The sequence below is a fragment of the Thunnus maccoyii genome, chromosome 10 (assembly GCF_910596095.1).
Source record: "Thunnus maccoyii chromosome 10, fThuMac1.1, whole genome shotgun sequence".
Lineage (NCBI taxonomy): Eukaryota > Metazoa > Chordata > Actinopteri > Scombriformes > Scombridae > Thunnus > Thunnus maccoyii.
In genome coordinates this window covers 23029553-23048691 of record NC_056542.1, presented here as the reverse complement: position 1 = coordinate 23048691, position 19139 = coordinate 23029553, and the positions used below count along the sequence as shown (strand labels likewise).

Sequence of the window (19139 nt, the reverse complement as noted above, 5' to 3'; positions counted from 1 at the left end):
ACCAACTGCATCAGCAGAATGTTCAGTGTAAACTGAGATTAGGTCATGTGTATAGCAAGTGTGGTAGAGAGAGAGGGAGCAGGTGTGTGACGGCGGCTCTCAGACCGAAGTATGAAGTTAGCTGTGAGCATCAGTGCAATTTGTGTACAGTTTAGGCTATTTGTCAGTGAATAAATGCTCCTAATGTAGCTACATTTAGAGATGTTTCTGGTGGAGCGATATGTCTGCCCGCTGAGCCCCGTTACTCAGCAGGAGTGATGAGTGAATTTTAAATCCTTAATTACAAACCAGTTTGCCGTCTCTTTTCCATGGACCTGACACCCCGCATCTCTGTTCTCCATATGCCTGCTCACCAAAATTTTGCTCTGTGCTCGATAAGAGTAGTTAACGTTATGGATCTGATTTGGATTGTGATATTAAAGATAAGATAATAATGTTAAATGGAACATGATACTGTGATATTGTTGCACAAAGCACAGACGCACGGACTCACAATATAGATGGAATATCAGTATAACCAGTAGAGGCCCTTCTAGAGAGAAAAAATTACAACCTTTTCTCCATGGAACATAATATAACCTGAACTTTTTTGTCTCCTTTCTATGAAAACAACTTAAAGCTTGAAGTTTTAAAATGTGATGCCTAGCAAAAGTTACTATTTAATTATCATGGGCACCTGACAATATCCTTCTATGTTTGATAAATGTATTCATCATTTAAATACTGGATAATAAAGCAGAATAGGCTAAACTGGGTAAATATTTCAAAGAAATACAAATGAAATAATATTAGTTTAAACAAAAAGTGAAAGTGAACCTCACTCCTGGGTATGATGATGAGGGACTGCTGGCAAGCTGCTGCCGCGCCTCCCCTCGCTGTTTTTGCTGTTTTTCGCTATTTTGATGTTTCATATCGACGAAGATTGTTTTCCATCTGTTAGATTCGGCTGCTCGATCTAACACTCTGCGACACTGAAACAGCAGTTAAACAGTGTTTACCTGTCTGCTGCTACTGCCTCGCCACCCGTTAACCAGAGGCTAACTTTGCCGGCACAAGGCTCACCTGTACGGGACTCCTGTGGCTCCTCTCCGCACTCTGTGGCCAGATAGCCTGCTCTGGTGTGCCCCACGAAGCACACCCGTTCAGACCGGTCCGCTGCCACCCTGCCAGCTCTTCTGGACGCTTACCTGCGCCCACGGACTGCTGTCAACGCGGAGGACTCTGCACCGATACCCGACAGTGTCCATCTACCGGCCGGCTAGCCTGTTGCTAATCCCTGGCGCCCTCCAATCGGTTTCCCCATCTCCACCGAAGCTACAACCAGCACGCTCCACTCCTCTGCTGTGCTGGTTCAGAGGCATTCACCATAATCACCTTGACCATCTACCGCTTGATCACGTCGCTGCCAATCTCACACCATGTGGATTTTTAATCTGTTTCTTTGGATTGCGCTGTTTGACTTTAATGAACGCATCTCTGCCACTCCGTTACTTGGCAACGGAGATGTTGCGCTTCCGGACCTTCTCAAGGACCCCCCCCCACCTCAGCTTGCATCCCACCACTACATTCTCAAACGACCAAGATACATCCACCGAGGATCTGGAGTCCCACCTCAAAACTCACCTGTTCAAACTGGCATACTCTCTATAACTGGACACTGTGCACCTCACCTGTTTTTATGCTGATGTTTTGTTTTAATTGATGTTTTTTTGATTCTTTTATGCTTTTATTTCTTGTAAAGTGACCTTGGGTGACTTGAAAGGCACCTCCAAATAAACTTGTATTTTTTCTTTATTCTTACAGGGGCTGCCCAATGATGACCTGTCCATTCAGAATGGCATCATTGTCACCAAAGCAGCACGCTTCCCTCTTCTTATTGATCCCCAGACGCAGGGAAAAATCTGGATCAAGAACAAAGAGGCCAGGAATGAGCTGCAGGTATCTGTACCTTTGCATTACAATATGTTCCTGGGTATGCTGCTTCTACATTCTGTAATATATGATGAGGAAAAGCCAATAATTAACACTATATGGTTCAATCACTTATTTTGCATAATCAGCTTGCCACAATATCCAAAACCCACTGAAGACTTAGAGTATGTTGCTGTCTAACAAATTGTTGATTCCACTGGAACCAAGTGAATTTTACAGAACGAATTTAACTCAGCTACTGTACCTTATGTAAGTACTTCAATGTCATTACTTTTTTGTCTCCATTTGTAACAATGCATTTTACAATTTAACAGTTTTCTCATACTTATCATTAGTGTTTTTGTAACATGAAATTTGAAGATTTGGCAGCCTCTAAAATTTGCTCCTCCACATTGATTGAAATGAAGGTACTAGATTCTCAGTTTCTGTACTGTTCTGTTTGCTCTCAAATCTTTTCCCTTGTCCAACATGCTTTTCTGCTTCAGAATTATGCAGGAGTAATAAGACCAACCAAGGTCACTGGCCCTGTTAGGGGCAATCTCTGGGATGAGTAAATGCATTCTGCAATCCTATTATGAGTGTCTTGAAGACACATCTCCCCAAGCAGCGAGTTTAAACTCCTTCCACAAGTGACCTCATCAGACCAACTGTTTTTATTTTTATAACATTTCCAAAAATGGATCATCTTAAAAAGTGATGTTTTATTAGCTTGACTAGTCACAATTCCCTGACAGAGGTTTTCCTTGAAGGAGGGAGAAGTTTAAACGTGTGTCTTCTTCATTTGACTGAATCAGATGCATCTCACGGCTTCTTTTAAATGAGCCAGTCTTTTAGAAACAATGTGAGTATGGTCAGTTGGTTAGGTGATTACTTGATAAAATCAAAACATTTGTCTCCATTACAATTTACTTTTGAGGTTTGTTCACATTTAGTCCACATTAATGTCAGTGATCAAAGAAATAGAATAAAAATCTCCAATGTGTTCATGGGCCTTTGATCAATCAAAGAATGCTTCAACCTCTTAACTGAATTACTTGATGAGATTACAAAAGTAACATTTTTTTAGATCTATCTAGTAATACAGGTTCCTGTTTCTGTTCCCAGATTACCTCATTGAACCATAAATATTTTAAGAACCACCTGGAGGACAGTTTGTCTCTTGGGCGCCCCCTATTGATCGAGGATGTAGGGGAGGAGTTGGACCCTGCTCTCGACAACATTCTTGAGAAAAACTTCATCAAGACTGGCTCCACTTACAAGGTAATGTAGCAGAATAATCCTCTTGAGACCTTCTGGTTCCTGATTTTGCTTTCTTTTTTGTACCTCCGTTCGAAGAGCGTGAAATGGGCAGGTGTGTTTTTTAGCGCCGGCTGGAGGCATGATGGGACTTGGCCAGTTCCTTCCTGCCATGCCAACTGTCACACCTGTACAGACACAGGTTGATAAGGGGAAAACAAGCCTGCTCACTGACAGAGTTTGACATGTGTAGGGGAGCTTCAAGTGCTGGCTGGAGGTAGAAAGGGTCTTTGGTTCCTCCAGCCATGCCAGCTGGAGCACCTGTCCCGAATCAGGTAAATTGTCTTGGGACAGATTAACGTGTCCTCAGTCACTGACTCATAGTCACTCACAGTGGCTGTTTAACTGTGTAATTTCTTCCTGGTTGTCTGGAAATTCAAAAAGCCTTTTTTTCTTTTTATATTCTTTTATTTTGTTCTTTGTATAAATATCAAATTCCTGCATCTCCAGCTCTTATAATAAAGTCTAATACTTTATACTTCAAAGTGACCTCTCTTCACTCTATGTACTGTAGATAAAAAATAAATATTTTTGAGCTGCACTGACAAAAATGTACTCCTTCAGTGCTCTTTCAAAACCCACCAGTAGCCAACAAACATATTTCACAACTTAAACCTCAGACCAGGGCCAAATGCAGAAACATTTTTGATGACTGCTGCTGTATATTGAAAAAAAAAAGGGCTTTGGGGTCTCTATGTTTAGGGAGAGGTCTTCCTGGTACTTTAGATGTTTGCTCTCCAGCATTGGAGACTCAGGGATCAACTTCTGTTTCGAAGAGAACTTAAAATATCAGCCATTTTACAGCCATTGTTTCACCAAATGAATTAAACTCAACAATTACCTGAATTAATGAAACTACTGCTGTTAAAAAAAGGTTGATGAGAGCAGTGGTAATAATGGGAAATGGAATTGGTTCAAGGTGATTTAGTGATGAGGTAGGTATTTTTTGCAGGTTATTTCATTTAAATATGTAGTGTATTTCTGTGCTTTGGTTGGTGTTGTTTTGAGTTAGAGAGAGTTTTTTGGGAAATGAAAATAACATTGAAATACCCATAAAAAAACAAATTAGGCCTTAAATACCCACATAAGTGGGGTCATTTAATTAGCATTTAAAGTAGTTTCAAATGAAATCTAATACACAAACATGATTTTCTTACATTTATTTACATCAACAGTGCTCAAACTGATTTTACACTGGCTATTGTAATGAATGAGTTCATGAGTGTGGCCCATAAACAAAATTACATCACACTGCTACAGAGGGTCTCACTGGCTTGTAGAAACTGTTAAAATGTTTCTGGTTAATAGGAAGTGAAATCCAATATCATGCCTCCTCCCTGCTTGATATCTTTTGTTTTGCTCTTTTCATTTGTGGCTGGAGGGTGAAAACAGACCACTCTCTGTCTCAGTATTCTAATTTCCTGTAATGTACTGTTGGAGTTAGATGTTTTAAATTTGGAAAATTGCAGAGAGCAGTTTGAATGGTTCTCATTTTGTCAGCATTTTTATTTTCTAAAATGACAGCCCTGAAGCCAGCTTTGGATGTGAATTCTGAGTATTACTGGAAATATAGGATTGTGCATGACAAGGAAGCGGTCGGAATTGGTCTCTCTGCCAATAAATTGGTTTGAACTTTCCAAAAAGGATTTTTATTGCATACATAAATGTGTGTTTTTTGTGTTGCTAGTACAAATTTAAGCAATAATTTCCACAAAACACAATTGAGAGGGTCAGTCGAAATGCATTCTGTTTGTGATTCTCATCCAGATTACCATCAATGTAAGTTACAGTTCTGTACATCTCAGCAAGAATGGATTGCAATACAATACACGCACACACACACACACAAACAAATCCAAATCGTACAGACAATAAGAGGTTACGAGAAAGAGGCAGAGTGAAGGTCTGCTTGCAGGCATTTCTCTCTCTCTCTCTCTCTCGCGCGCTCTCTCACTCACACACTCTCTCTCTCTCTCTCTCTCTCTCTCTCTCTCTCTCTCTCTCTCTCTCATTATCGCCTCTCAATGGTGCCTCTCAGCTATGGTTGAGCTGGTTATTCAGCAGTTGACACCGCAGCTGCCTCCCTCTATCTCACACATGCATCAAACAAACAAACAAACATGCATGTACTTACACACACACACACACACACGTATATACTGTACATATACATACAAAACATGCCATACAACTGCAGGAATACATGCACAAACACTTACACCCTACGGTGATTGCAAGTAAGCACGCGTTACATCCAGACAACACATTCAGCCAGAAGTCTCTCGGCTACCTAATGAGAGACCCAATTAGAGGTGTCTACGCTCTCCCTCGTGCCTCCCCCTCCCTCTCTCTCCTGAAAAAGCTTTAACTTCTATTAATATCATGGTGTGAGGAGGAAGTGAAGGTGTCTGCAGACGACAACTCCAGGGACAAACTGGCAGATGGATAATTAGAAGTTATACCGCCATGAGTAATTAAATGATGATCAGACCAAAAACAAGCACACATGCATACACATGCACAAACATATACATGCACAGGAAATGTTTCTGAGCAGCTGTAAAAGCAAAGCTTTTTTTTTTCACTGCCACCAGGACACCTTTATCATATTTGTCAGGATGGCTTATTCATACATTTATATAGACTTGTGGTATCTGCTTAAACGAGCATGACTGTCATAACAAATGTGTGACGATGTGTGATGTTATTTTCTTCTTCAAGTAGTTTAGGGAGGATTTGGCCCTAAACTGAAGTACACTGAAAAAATTTCCTCCCTCCACTAGTTCCTTCATACTATAAATTTACTTTATCCACCTCTGCATGTGTATAATACATTTTGTATTTGCATTTGCATTTGTGCTTTTTATTTCGGTATTATGCTGATAATATGATTGATATGCTGACTGATAATGAAGATGTCTCTGTCTTCCTTTTCACAGGTGAAAATTGGTGACAAAGAGGTGGATGTGATGAAGGGCTTCAGGCTGTATGTGACCACCAAACTGCCTAACCCGGCCTATACCCCCGAGATCAGTGCCCGCACCTCCATCATCGACTTCACTGTCACCATGAGAGGACTGGAGGACCAGCTGCTGGGCAGAGTCATCCTCACAGAAAAACAGGTATAGTTGTTCTCATATAAAATAGTAGCCACTATAGACCCTATATATACTGTTTAGATATATATTTAAATTAAGTTATGCAGTACTTTTATTTATTAGCCAATTCACTTGTTTAAATTTCACCAGGTTTTAAGGGGAGGGATGAAACTGACTGAGAGCAAATTGCTTGGATCCTTATGGTTCCTTGAAAGGCCCTTGAAGAACATTTAAATGCAGGCTCTCAACATCTCTCCCTAATGTGTACCTCATCTTCTCTCTCTAGCAAGCACAAACTGTGTGACAGTATAACTAGGAGGTTATTATCACCCTTTGAATATTGAACATGGAAATTATTACGGCATTTAGACACAGACAGTGTGAGGGAAAAAACCACACACTCAGAAATAGTGCACATAGGCCTTATGTACCAACACTAAATGCAGCATGCATACAAAGGATTTGATTCATTCATTCTGGGTGATAGAAATGCATTCTACATGCAGCCAGTGCAGTGGACACATTGATTGTGACTGTGAAAAGACTGGTGCTACTGTAGGCTGGCTATTTTCCTTCCAGTAATGGCTGACCCTGAGATGAAAGATGCCAGATGGGAAAATTGGCTTGTTATCTGTGTACTAAATATGGATTTGATCATAATGGGAGCTGAAGCTACTATATCAGCAATAAAACATGCATCTTTGCTGCTCATGTAGCATTCACAAGCCCAATAACATTGTTCTTTCTTTGTTCATTCTTTCACTTAATGTCACAGTTTCCTTGTGAAAGCAACTTTCAGCTGCAACTTCTACATCTATTTTTGTAAGCTTTCAAAATAATTCACTTGTGGGCGTTCTGGCAGCCTACTGGTTAAGACACATGCCACATAACCATAACATAATGCTTGCGCTTCAGTTCTGCTGTTGCGTGTCATATTTCCCTCTCTCTACTCAGGATTCCTGATAAAATAAAGGCAAAAAACGCCACAAAAAAGTATTTAAATTAATTTACACACTCATTTACATGGTCACCACAAGAAAAACCTACTGAGCTTTGAGCCAAAATTACAGCACAAAATAAAAGATAAGATGAATCTTTCAGTCCCTCCGATTTCAGATTAAAATCAGTTGCTGTAACCGCACAAAGCTTCACAGTGGAAATACTTTACTGAAGAGCCAACACACTTTCATAAAGGCTTACATTTCCCAAGGGTTTACTGTGGGTGAGTGAGGTTTTGGTTCATGCGTGCTACTGGAGGAGTACAGTCCCTCTAATTCCTGGAGTGTCAGACTGACATTCAGGGCAGTGGCACTTATTACTGCTGCTTGTGTTTTACTTTGTCACCTGAGTGCTAAGGCAGGGTACAGTATTTTCTCTGCTCACTCTCTTTATATTTTCCTCAATGCTCAGTGGGGCCCAGGGCATTCTGCTAAGTCATATTTGTCCATTTATCAGCACTTTTTTTTCTTTAGCAAAAAAAATCATAAGAAGAGCATATGGTTTTGTTTTGAATGTGGTCTAATAAAACACACAATAGCAACACAACTGGTTTAAAATGCATCAGTTTTACGGTAGGTGTAGTAACTTGGTAGTGACAACATGTAAAAGATGATGTTTGCTGGGCCGTCCACTAATGACCATGCTATCGTGGACTTTGGTCTGGAAAAGACAAATCCTACATGCACTTTACTTTCATCTTGATCACTCTCAGGCTGTCAACATGTAAACTTATCTATTAACTTGGTATATCATTATGTAAAAGGAAGATCTAAAAGCCATTTTATTCGCTAATCAAATTTATGTTCCCATAGGGGATAGAACCTCTTGATTTTATGACCCCATGCCTTTCCTCTAGAACCACACTACAGCTTTATAACCTATATAATAATAATAATAATAATAATAATAATAATAATAATAACTTTATTTATGTAGCACCTTTCAAAAACAAAGTTACAAAGTGCTTTACAATAAAAAAAGACAATACAAGTAAATAAGATCCAAAACATTAGATATAAACCAGATAAAATAATATAAATAGTTACAACAAATAATCAGTTAGGAAAAGCCATACAATAGAAGTGACTCTTAAGAAGAGATTCAAAAGAAGATATTGAGTTTGCCTGTCTGAGATCTCATGGCAGGGAGTTCCACAGCTGAGGGGCCCTAACAGGTGTAATGTGGTCGCTTCTCTTAGTACGTGTTAAAAGCCTGGCAGCAGCGTTTTGTATCAACTGCAGTCTTTGTCTATGTTTCGCCTGCTGATACCAGAATAAAGTGCATTGCAATAGTCAAGTCTAGAAGAGATAAAAGCATAAATGACCTTTTTTAAGTCTGCCAAATAAAGGAATGACCTGATCTTGGTTAGCTGTCTCAGTCGGGCAAAGCAGGACTGCACAGGAGGAGGAGGCATTATAAAGAAGAACCTGTTCAACAGATAGGAGATGAACCGATCCAGATCCACATCACTGATGCCAACATAGTTCTTCAGGTGGCTGATTAAGACGTTATGGTCCACTGTGTCAAAGGCTGAGCTGAGGTCAAGGAGTATTAAAATGGAGTCTGTACGCCTGTGTCGGCTGAAAGCAGTAAGTCATTGGTGACCTTGACCAGATCAGTCTCAGTGCTGTGTAGGGAGCGGAAACCAGATTGAAACTTTTCAAAAATTGGATTGTTATTCATAAAAGAAATCAGTAGAGCAGAAACATTTTTTGATAAAAAATGGCAGCTTGGAGATGGGTCTAAAGAGGGGATCAACAGTGGCATGTTTATAATAGGAGGAGAAAATATCAGTAGATAGAGAACAGTTAATAATGACTAAAATATCTGGACCAACTATCTGAAATACAGCTTTTAAAAACCAAGTGGGAATGCAGTCTGAAAGGCAGGTGGATGATTTTGAAAGTGCAACAGTGCGTTTCAGGGTTGACAGAGAGATTTCACTGAAGTGGGTTGATGTTGAACTTGGGCAGAAGTCAACATCAAGCTCTCTGAATTCAGTTTTAAAGTTCTGCCAAATCTCCACTGTTTTATTACAACAGTAATTAAGAAGTTCTTCACTTCTCTCTGGGGAAGATTTAACTGGCTGGCTAAGTGGAGGACCAATCACAGAATTTATAGTTTTTAAAAGATTCTGGGATTATCACTCTATTTAGCGATCAGTTCAGAAAAATAGTCGTTCCTTGCTTTTATTGTACACTGATAAGTGAACATTGGATGTTCTGGATAGGCAAGGAAGACACTGAGTTTGTCCTTTTTCCATTTCTGCTCTGCCTTCCTGCATTGTCTCTTTAAAATCCTTAATTTTTCATTCAACCATGGCAGAGAAGTAAGTTTCAACTTTTTATATCTGACTGCAGCAACAGAATCTAAAATATTTGTGCAGGAGCTGTTAAAAACACTGACAAGCTAGTGAAAGCAGGAACAGAGAAGGAATTTAGGAGGCAGGAGGGAATCAGTGTGATGGGTTTGGGGCCAGGAGAGAAGAGTGAAACCTGGAAGAGCACTGCACTGTGATCACAGATGGCAAAATCAACCAAGTTCACATCATCCACACAGAAACCATAGGAGAGCACAAGGTCAAGTGTGTGCCCTTTGTCATGGCTGTGGTGCTTCACCTATTGGAAGAAGGGCAACAAACATCATATATATATATGAGCATGTATAGGTTATCTGTGTTTTCATGATCCCAGGAGCTGGAGAAGGAGAGGACAGATCTCTTGGAAGATGTAACATCTAACAAGCGAAAGATGAAGGAATTAGAGGACAACCTCCTCTACAGACTGACGAGCACACAGGTAAGGAACCACATCTCAAGCTGTGAAATATCAGAAGATTTTGAAGTGATGAAAAACACTGTCTTCAACTGAATCAGGGATTAAGGCATGTGAAAAAAAAAAAATCAGTGTGGAGCAGTAGCAGTGTACTTAGCTACTTTTGTAGCTTCTTTTAATGTGTTCAGAAATTCAGAAATAATGAGAGAATAGTGAGAAAAAAAGAAAAAAGTATGAAAAATACATTTGACATTTGCTGGCAAATATGCACATCTGGATTGCCTTAAATTGCATAAATGAGGTCAGTCAATGAAAACATACATTTACGTCTGTTACAGCTACTTCTGAACACCGTTACCATGGTAATTCCATTGGTTATGTTTCCATTTTCATTCATTTTCTGATGTAAACTTACAAATATGCCTCTTTGTAGGGATCACTAGTGGATGATGAGAGTCTGATTGTTGTTCTTGGCAACACCAAGCGCACAGCTGAGGAGGTCACACAGAAACTACAGATTGCTGCCGAAACTGAGGTGCAGATCAATGCTGCCAGAGAGGAGTACCGACCTGGTAGGTCATGACAGCTGGCTCAAAGTCACATTTTTGGTCATTTTCTCTGGTCGGTTACAATGTGCTAGCCAAGGTTCAATCCCACAAAACTAAAAGCTGATACATTCTCAATTTGTGATTCTGCTCAAGCAATGAAACATGGATACTGTCCAAAAGAAAATTTCTTCACCACACACATTTCTTTAAAGTAGATTTAGTTCATAATAAAATGCCTAGGTGGTGATCCATGCTACATATATTAAAGTTAACAGACATTTTTGTCAACTTCATCATTCATCTTGCAATGTGTCTTTTTTCAGTGGCCACCAGAGGTAGTATCTTGTACTTCCTGATCACAGAAATGAGTATGGTGAATGTCATGTACCAGACCTCCCTGAGACAGTTTCTGGGACTTTTTGACCTTTCTCTAGCAAGGTAAGAATCCTTTGGCACTGCTCTCTTTAATTAATGTTTTTTTTAAGTATTGTTCCCAAATATGAAATTACTTTCTATACAGTAATGATATCTTTGTTTCAATTGCATGCATAGAGTTCCTGTGCCTATAACAAGTAATCCTGTGCAGCTCCATGTCAGCCTTTGCTTTACAAAGCCAGCCCACGAATTCTGCTCCTCTAATTATAGTTTGCAAAAGCTCAATGGGGAATTTCAGTGGTTTATTGGCACTGGCAGCTGGTGCACTTTGTAAATGACTGAATCAGATTGTATCTGTGATGCTACAGTATGTCCGACTTTCAAAAACTCATGATTTCCAAAATTGGCAACATTATATAAAATTTGAATTCAGTAGGGCTGTAGTCAACCAAAGAAAATCTTGGTCGACTAAAATCGTACATAATCTTCAACTAATCGATTAGGTGGTTCTAATCTAGCCAAGATGCTCAGATATATATCTTTTTTTGTTTGTTTGTTGTTTTGTTTCTCATGCAACTTCCACCCGTTGATTAAAATCTACTCTTTGCAACAAAAAGTAGTTTTGTGCAATTTTCTACCTAAATTAGACAAAAGAAGGGTTTATTTTGTTGCTTCTATCACATGTATCTAAATATGTGACAAGCTGTGACGAGATGATTGTGACATTTGTAACCTGAAGCTTTAAGGATGATGTGGAGAAGGTGACTCTACAACTACATCTCTGTAGCTGAAGCAGAGCTTTGTGGTTGAAAATCTAAGAGATAATGAGATAAATGGAGAGTTAGGCTTAGTATCTTTTCAAATCCTAAAATAACACAAACACTTAACAATAAAGTCCAATTAAATATAACAATAGTACAAAGATGGCCTGAAGCATCATAGAGTTGAATTAACAAATCTCTTTGACACAGAATCAACAAATATTGAACAACAACAATTAGCTTCACAAAAGTATTTTAGTTGTAGGACATTTAAATTGAATTGCCTTAAATTTTACATGTGTTAAACTTACTATATCCACCTCCTGCATATAAAGGCCTCATTTACACTTTGTATTCAAAGTACGGATGAGGTAGTGAATCCTCATGATAAATGTAAAATACATCAAATACAATGATATTCCATTTTAACCAGCGGATCATTGATTCGCCAGCTCCAACTAATTTCATGTCAAACAATGTACAACTAATTGTCAACAACGTCAATATGTCCAATGACCTTAACGGCTAGAGGAAGCTCTCAAAAACTGGAATGCTCTTTGCTCATTAGACTAATCAGCTTGACCATGCTGTGATCTCTAGTCTGTATTTGATTGTGGAGAAGTTGTTAATATTAACATATGACATTGTAGCAGGAGCTCTAACGTGCTAATGAGCTGCATATTTGACAGGATTTTATCTGTGGTATCTGTTATCATATTCTACTTAAACAGGTCCTCCAAAAGCCCCATCACCAGCAAACGAATCGCCAACATCATAGAGTTCATGACCTTTGAGGTGTATAGATATGCAGCACGGGGCCTGTACGAGGAGCACAAATTCCTTTTCACTTTGCTGCTGACGCTGAAGATCGACATGCAAAGCAACAGGGTCAAACACAAGGAGTTTCTCACACTTATTAAAGGTAAGAAGCATAACGGCTGTTGTTTGATTGACACGTTTTTTTTAAACGTGCAGTATCACTACAGTGAAAATGAGAAACATATCGCTGTTAACAATATTCTGGTGATAATAGAATGGACAGTGAAATCAATGGATCTAATCATCTCTATTAAAACATGGTATAATTGTAAATAGTATTTTATGTAATGAACATTTCTGTTGAATAGATTGTGAGCCATACTTTAAAAGTAGCCTATGAAATGTTTGAAAGCACAGACCTACCTGCAGTAGCCTTTTCACATGCCGATAGTTGTTATATTTATTTGCTTACATTTACTCACCATGCTGGTCATTTTAATACTTAATCTATTTGATATTAAGAAATATGGAAATGGCTCAACTTTCATCAGTTTCTGTGATTGCTGGCCAGTCTATATCAGTAGTGGCGTTGGTTAGCATGTATATCTTTTTTTTTCCAGCTGCCAGCAAATTCAAAATTTTCACAGTTGCCAAATATCTTAGTGTTGTGATCACTTTCATTTTTGGTATTATAGCATTATCATGTTAGTGAGTGTATCTCTAATGAGATCAACCACAAACATTATCTCTGCATGATCTAATCTGCAGCATTTCATTAACTCACTGTCATTCAGCATTTGGAGAATATATCTCCTCTTTGTCTTTCTGCCATTTTATCTTCTGCTTAAGAAACTCTTAAGCATCATAAAAGTCCTCCTCCCTACTCCTAACAGTTTTTACACCTTAGGAGCTCTCTGAAGGGTCAAGATGCTTTGTGAATAACTTTTATCTTTACCAGGATCTAGTCTCAACTGTAACTACATAATTCTAATAATTTTTCTTAGAATTTCTTCACGAGGAGCAACTCTTTTTACTAGGAAACTTTATGAATATGGCCCCTGTTATCTATGTTCACTAGTTCAGATGAAAGCATGGATTGATTTTTGAAGTTTTCCAGTTTGGTGCATTCATCTGCCACTGGAAAGCTCCAACATTTGAAATAAGGGAACTGGCCTCTGAACATCATTTCATTCATGAACCGTGTTGGCAGAAAATCAAACTGAAAACAAAGCACATAAGAATGTGTGAAAAGAATATGAATTGGACAGCTTCATGCATTAGAAAGAAAATGTGTTTAATAACCTTTAAAAAAATAAAACCAACCATCATGATCATTGTGACGAATTACCCAGAAAGTTTCAAAATACTGCAGGTTAATTTCCCTACTGTAGTAAGAGTAGGTGTAGCAACTGTAGTGCGCCTGGAAATCAGCAAAACATGCAAACATAATATGTGTTCACAGATCAACTCCCTGATTTTGTTATTGTGCCAAACAGTTCCCTCAATTCCCAAAATTCCTCTAAGGTCATTGTTGATATTTTTTAAAATCCTCTATGAACTGGTGAGTTTCCAACATCCACAATGAGTCATAGAAAATATGAGATTATATTTTTTAGAATTACATATTTACTGAAGTGGTCAGCCATAATGTCTTTATTGTCTCTGATCCTTCACTTATGTTTCTTTTACCAGTCCGTTATGTTTCTGCTACTGAGAGTGATTTGTTGTGTTAGTACCTAGAATGTACATTGGATCTGATTTGACCTTGCAAGAAAGATAGTGACTGGCCTACTAGACAACCTATCTAGTTGTTTTTGTACAACTGTGACCCACCAACAGCCGCCCGGTCCTTTGATAAAGTTAAATATGAAATTACCATCCATTTTCTGTTTGCTGATTTATTTATTTTTTTACTGTATTCATGATTTATTTAGGGGAGGTGGATTTTTTTAAGCTCATCTCAAGGTTCACACACACATTCCAAAAATATTGGTACTGTAGCTGTTCACTGAATCTGAGATATGGAGCGCTCCTCACCGCAGGGATAAAAGCCAGCTATGGCAACAGACAGTCTGCTACATCCATGCAGCTTCACCATCTGTCAGCTTCGACCTGCTGAACATGGACTCACAATGTGACTTTTGTGTATATTTATGAAGACTGTGTTGGTATGTTTATTTGTGTTTTTGCATTTAAACATATTCTTTTGTACAAACATTTTTTTTTAAATTTTTTTTTAAAAACTTCACTTTAAGCCACTTTTTCCATAAAATACTGAATACTGAAAAATTACAGTAACAGTGCTATCAAGCAGCATCATGATTTAGTGATATAATATTATGGTTGGGATTTTGTTCATAAACATTACAGAATGGAACAGATCAAATATAAAACTAGCAGATGGAAACCTTTTTTCACTTTCACAAGTGTGTGTGTGTGTGTGTGTGTGTGTGTGTTTGTGTGTGTGTGTGTGTGTGTGTGTGTGTGTGTGTGTGTGTGTGTGTGTGTGTGTGTGTGTGTGTGTGTGTGTGTGTGTGTATGTGTCATCCAGGAGGTGCATCACTGGACCTAAAGGCTTGCCCTCAGAAACCAGCTAAATGGATCCTCGACATGACCTGGCTCAACCTCGTAGAGCTCAGCAAACTCTGGCAGTTCTCTGACATACTGGATCAGGTACAACATACACATACACACACACACACACACACACACACACACACACACACACACACACGTAAACATGCACAACTTTATCAATTTAGGCATGCCCTGACAGGTGTGTGATGTGAGTTTTTACCCACAAGGACTTTTATCTATTAAGCCTGCAGATAGTAGTGCTCACACACACACACACAGAATCACCAGTGGTCTCTAGGTGCTTATTAAATATTTTTCACAGCTCTCCCTTGCTCTAGTAAGCATGTCAATATCAGTCTCATCATGTCTCGCTTCATCTCACTCTTATACACATCCACACACACACCCATCACGATGGACTGTCACTCATGCACAAATACATACATCCTTATGGGTGACTGACAGGCTGGTGGCTCCCATGGAGGGAAAAGCTCAGTGCTCTGTGAAATGAGCTTAGTTTGTAGAAACTTCTAATCAATCACTTTCGGTTGAGCATGTGCTCACACACACACACACACACACACACACACACAATTCTTTTATTTCTTCACATACACTAATACACACGTATATTTTTGTATAGGTGATTAACAGGGAGAGGTGGATTAACAGTTCTTTGTTTAATGAAATCAGTCTTGCAAGAAGAACAAGGAGAGGACAGGATTGTGCTGTCAGTGCCCCTGCCCCCCAGAGAAAAAGACAGACACATGTGACTCTGTGTTGCCACTTCAAACGCTTGATGCAGAAGCGCTTAAACCGCACTTCATTTCACACCTAAAACACACAAACATCATAGTCAGGCATCCATTTTAGCCAAAAAATGTGGCTCAAAAACATCACTCATATCCCCAGACTGGCACAGAAATTCAGCGGTTGAATGTGAATGTGTTACACTCTCGTCTATCAACAACTACTGTTAATGTGCTCTTCTGCAAAGCACTAAACCCTTTAAATTCTTAAGTGGAGCCGCTCAGTAGCTAATATCCAAAGACAAGCAGCTCTCAGCTGGTGATGTGTTTAACTGAATGTAAAGCAGGTGGTCACTTCAATTTCCCTGGATTAATACCTGTCAGAGAGGACACTCAATTTCAAAATGATCCACACATCTATTCAATTTATATATATAACATATAGTTATATAACTTATAGCTCAAGTAAAATAGATATAGTATCTTCCGTGAGCCTGATGAAGATGAAAATTCAGCTCTCTGTAGTAACCTGATTTCTTAAATGTCATGTAAACAGTGAACCTGCTTTCTTTGATAAAAAGATTAAGATAAACCTTATTAACAAAGATATATTTCTGTTGGAGAAACCAGATTTTTTTTTTTTGTCCATGTACTGTATCTGCTCTTACAGGGTCTCTAAAAAGGTTTTACATGCATATGTTCCTGACAGAGACTTCAGAGAGGGAAGGCATCACTGTGACATCAAAAGGAGTTTTGAAAGAAGTGTCCTTAAAACCAAAATAAGTAACTCAAAAACCAGACTAAAACTGGACCAAAAAACTAAATTAAACAAAAAACAAAAAAACACATGCAAACATATTTTTTCCCTTTCATTAGTCCAAATGCAAAAACACAAATACAAAAATGTTATATATCACTACCATATATCACTAATACACTTAAAATATATCATGTTTGATTCCAAAATATGGGCAGGAGGAGAATTGTGATTACTGACCAAGCTGCATGTAAATGCCGGTTATACAGTTACCAGGTTATTGTGGTGCATGTACTGTAAATGTGATCTCAGATATCCTGCTTTAACCTCATTTCTTCCAGTAACGTGTGTATGTAAACATAGTGATTAACAGGCTTTGTCATGTCACGGGATATTTGCATATGTTGAGCTATCAAACATTCATAGCATGTCCTGGATGTGCATGGTGTTTACATGGATTTACTACAAACTGCTTTTCAGGCAATTAGCGCTAAGTGCAGTACGTCAAGTGTCAAACCAAGACCTCATGTTTATAATCATCTGAGTCACATGATGCAGATGTGTGTGAGCCTGTGAAATTATTCCATTTAATATCTATAAGCTAAATTCTCTTTATAACTTGTGTTTCAAAAGGGACGATAATGCTAATGAGCAGCACCCACACATGCTGTGCAGATACAGATAGGTGCAGAAAGCCACAAGTTCGTCATAGTCCTTAAGCACATTAGGACAATTTGGACAATTTGTGCTGTGCATCTAGGAGAGTGCACAGTGAATACATTTCAATATTTAACAGCAACGTAGGGTACACTTGATCTTTTATTTCTCTTCTCTTAGCTTTATGCTAATGATAGATTTAATTCTGAGGTTGCTTTGACCAGTGGTATGTATTAAAGTGCTTCTTTCTGCATCATGTCCTGCCCAGATTTGTATTTTTTTTTTTTAAATCTGTGTGTTGTTCCTGTGTCAGAGCTGTTAACACTTTTTCTCTCAGATAAGTCGTAATGAGAAGCAGTGGAAGTCGTGGTTTGATAAGGAAGCCCCAGAGGAGGAGGTGGTCCCAAACTCCTACGACCAGGCTCTTGACTGTTTTAGACGGCTGCTCCTTATACGCTGCTGGTGTCCTGACAGGACCATTGCACAGGTTAGAAATGACACTGTAGGAAATAGAAAGCTCACCGTTAATTACTGATGTATGTGCATTTTTGCTAATTAAGGACTTATTTCAAAAATGGGAGTTTAAATGTACAGTATTATGTAAAATCTGATTACATAATATTTGGTTTCTGCTGATAATTCTGATAATTCACATACAGTATAGGTGATGAAAATCCAATTATCACAGTTCTCATGTTGCATCATAGTGCATTTGCAGCAGTATGATGCAGTGGTTCTGTAACATATGTAGACTTTAGTTCAAATAAATGAGCTTCAATGAAAGGAATACAGCAGAGAAGCAGCATATTCATAATTAAATGGTCAGGGCTGAAAATGAGATGCTGCTTTACTTCAAAACGACGCTTATTTTAATGAGACTGGGTCCAGTTAAAAAAGAATTTAAAAAAATCTCTAAATCTACAGTAATATCTCCCTTGGTCAAAGCTTTCCTTGAAGGGAAAAGTGGCATACATTTAGTTAAACAGCTCTCTCAGAAGCTTACTGAGCCTGAATATCTATAATGGCTAATGGACATTCACTTTTTATTGATGGGTAGTTTCTTGGTCTACAGCAGAGAGGCCTGAAGACTAATTTATTTTGATTTATTTTATTGAATGGGACCGTGTGCAGTTTGAAACATTAAAGATGCACTGCACCAGAGTTAGCTTGAAGCTAATTTGCATCTGTAGTCCCCAACAAAAAACATACAAAAAAAAAACAAACAAAAACACACAGCACATCACATACACCCACAATGTCAATTAGAAATAATGTAAAGTAAACTCAGCTGTGTGACTCAGTGGTCACACAGCTGATTGTGATTGTTAGTACTTGTGTCTGGTCTTCAATGCATTGATAGAACTATAGTTCTTCATATCATCAGGTAGGGCGTTCCACTGAGTTGTGGCTTTCACAGAGAACGCTGACTGCCCAAATGCAGTGCGACGAAATGATATGGTACAATCTTTTATAGGGGACATTCTGGAGGATCTAATAGAATTTACTTAGTTCTTAGCGCCAAACCATTTAAAATTTTATAAACTAGGCACAAATATGAGAATAATCTAAAATTCTCAAAGCTCAGTAAATTGTATTTCTCCAGTGCGCTACAGTGATAGAAATGCATTTGGTTTTTGTTTTTTTCGTTTTTAAAGTTTGTTTGTATAAGGACTCAAAAGGTTTTATGGCTGTTTCTCCAGCCTGCCCCCAACATGTGATGCAATAAGACATATGGGAAAGAATCATAGCATGCATAAATATATTGGCTGCAGCCAAAGAGAGACGGTTTCTAATATGTCTAAAATTTGCTATGTTGTACTTTATGATTTTAACCTTTTTTTAACATGTTTCTTAAAG

The 19139-nt window shown here is 38.5% G+C and overlaps 1 protein-coding gene across 4 annotated transcripts in view; it reads left to right on the top strand.

Annotated features, from left to right (window-relative positions):
* Nucleotides 1-19139, top strand: part of dnah5 (dynein, axonemal, heavy chain 5) — a 109308-nt gene that overhangs the window by 75154 nt on the left and 15015 nt on the right. For all 4 annotated transcript variants that reach the window (XM_042423138.1, XM_042423137.1, XM_042423136.1 and 1 more), the window contains 9 exons: nucleotides 1804-1938; nucleotides 3037-3192; nucleotides 6168-6350; nucleotides 10019-10123; nucleotides 10533-10671; nucleotides 10971-11085; nucleotides 12515-12705; nucleotides 15094-15215; nucleotides 17620-17769. In XM_042423138.1, the coding sequence (XP_042279072.1) occupies nucleotides 1804-1938; nucleotides 3037-3192; nucleotides 6168-6350; nucleotides 10019-10123; nucleotides 10533-10671; nucleotides 10971-11085; nucleotides 12515-12705; nucleotides 15094-15215; nucleotides 17620-17769 (1296 nt within the window). The remainder of the gene's footprint in view (nucleotides 1-1803; nucleotides 1939-3036; nucleotides 3193-6167; nucleotides 6351-10018; nucleotides 10124-10532; nucleotides 10672-10970; nucleotides 11086-12514; nucleotides 12706-15093; nucleotides 15216-17619; nucleotides 17770-19139) is intronic.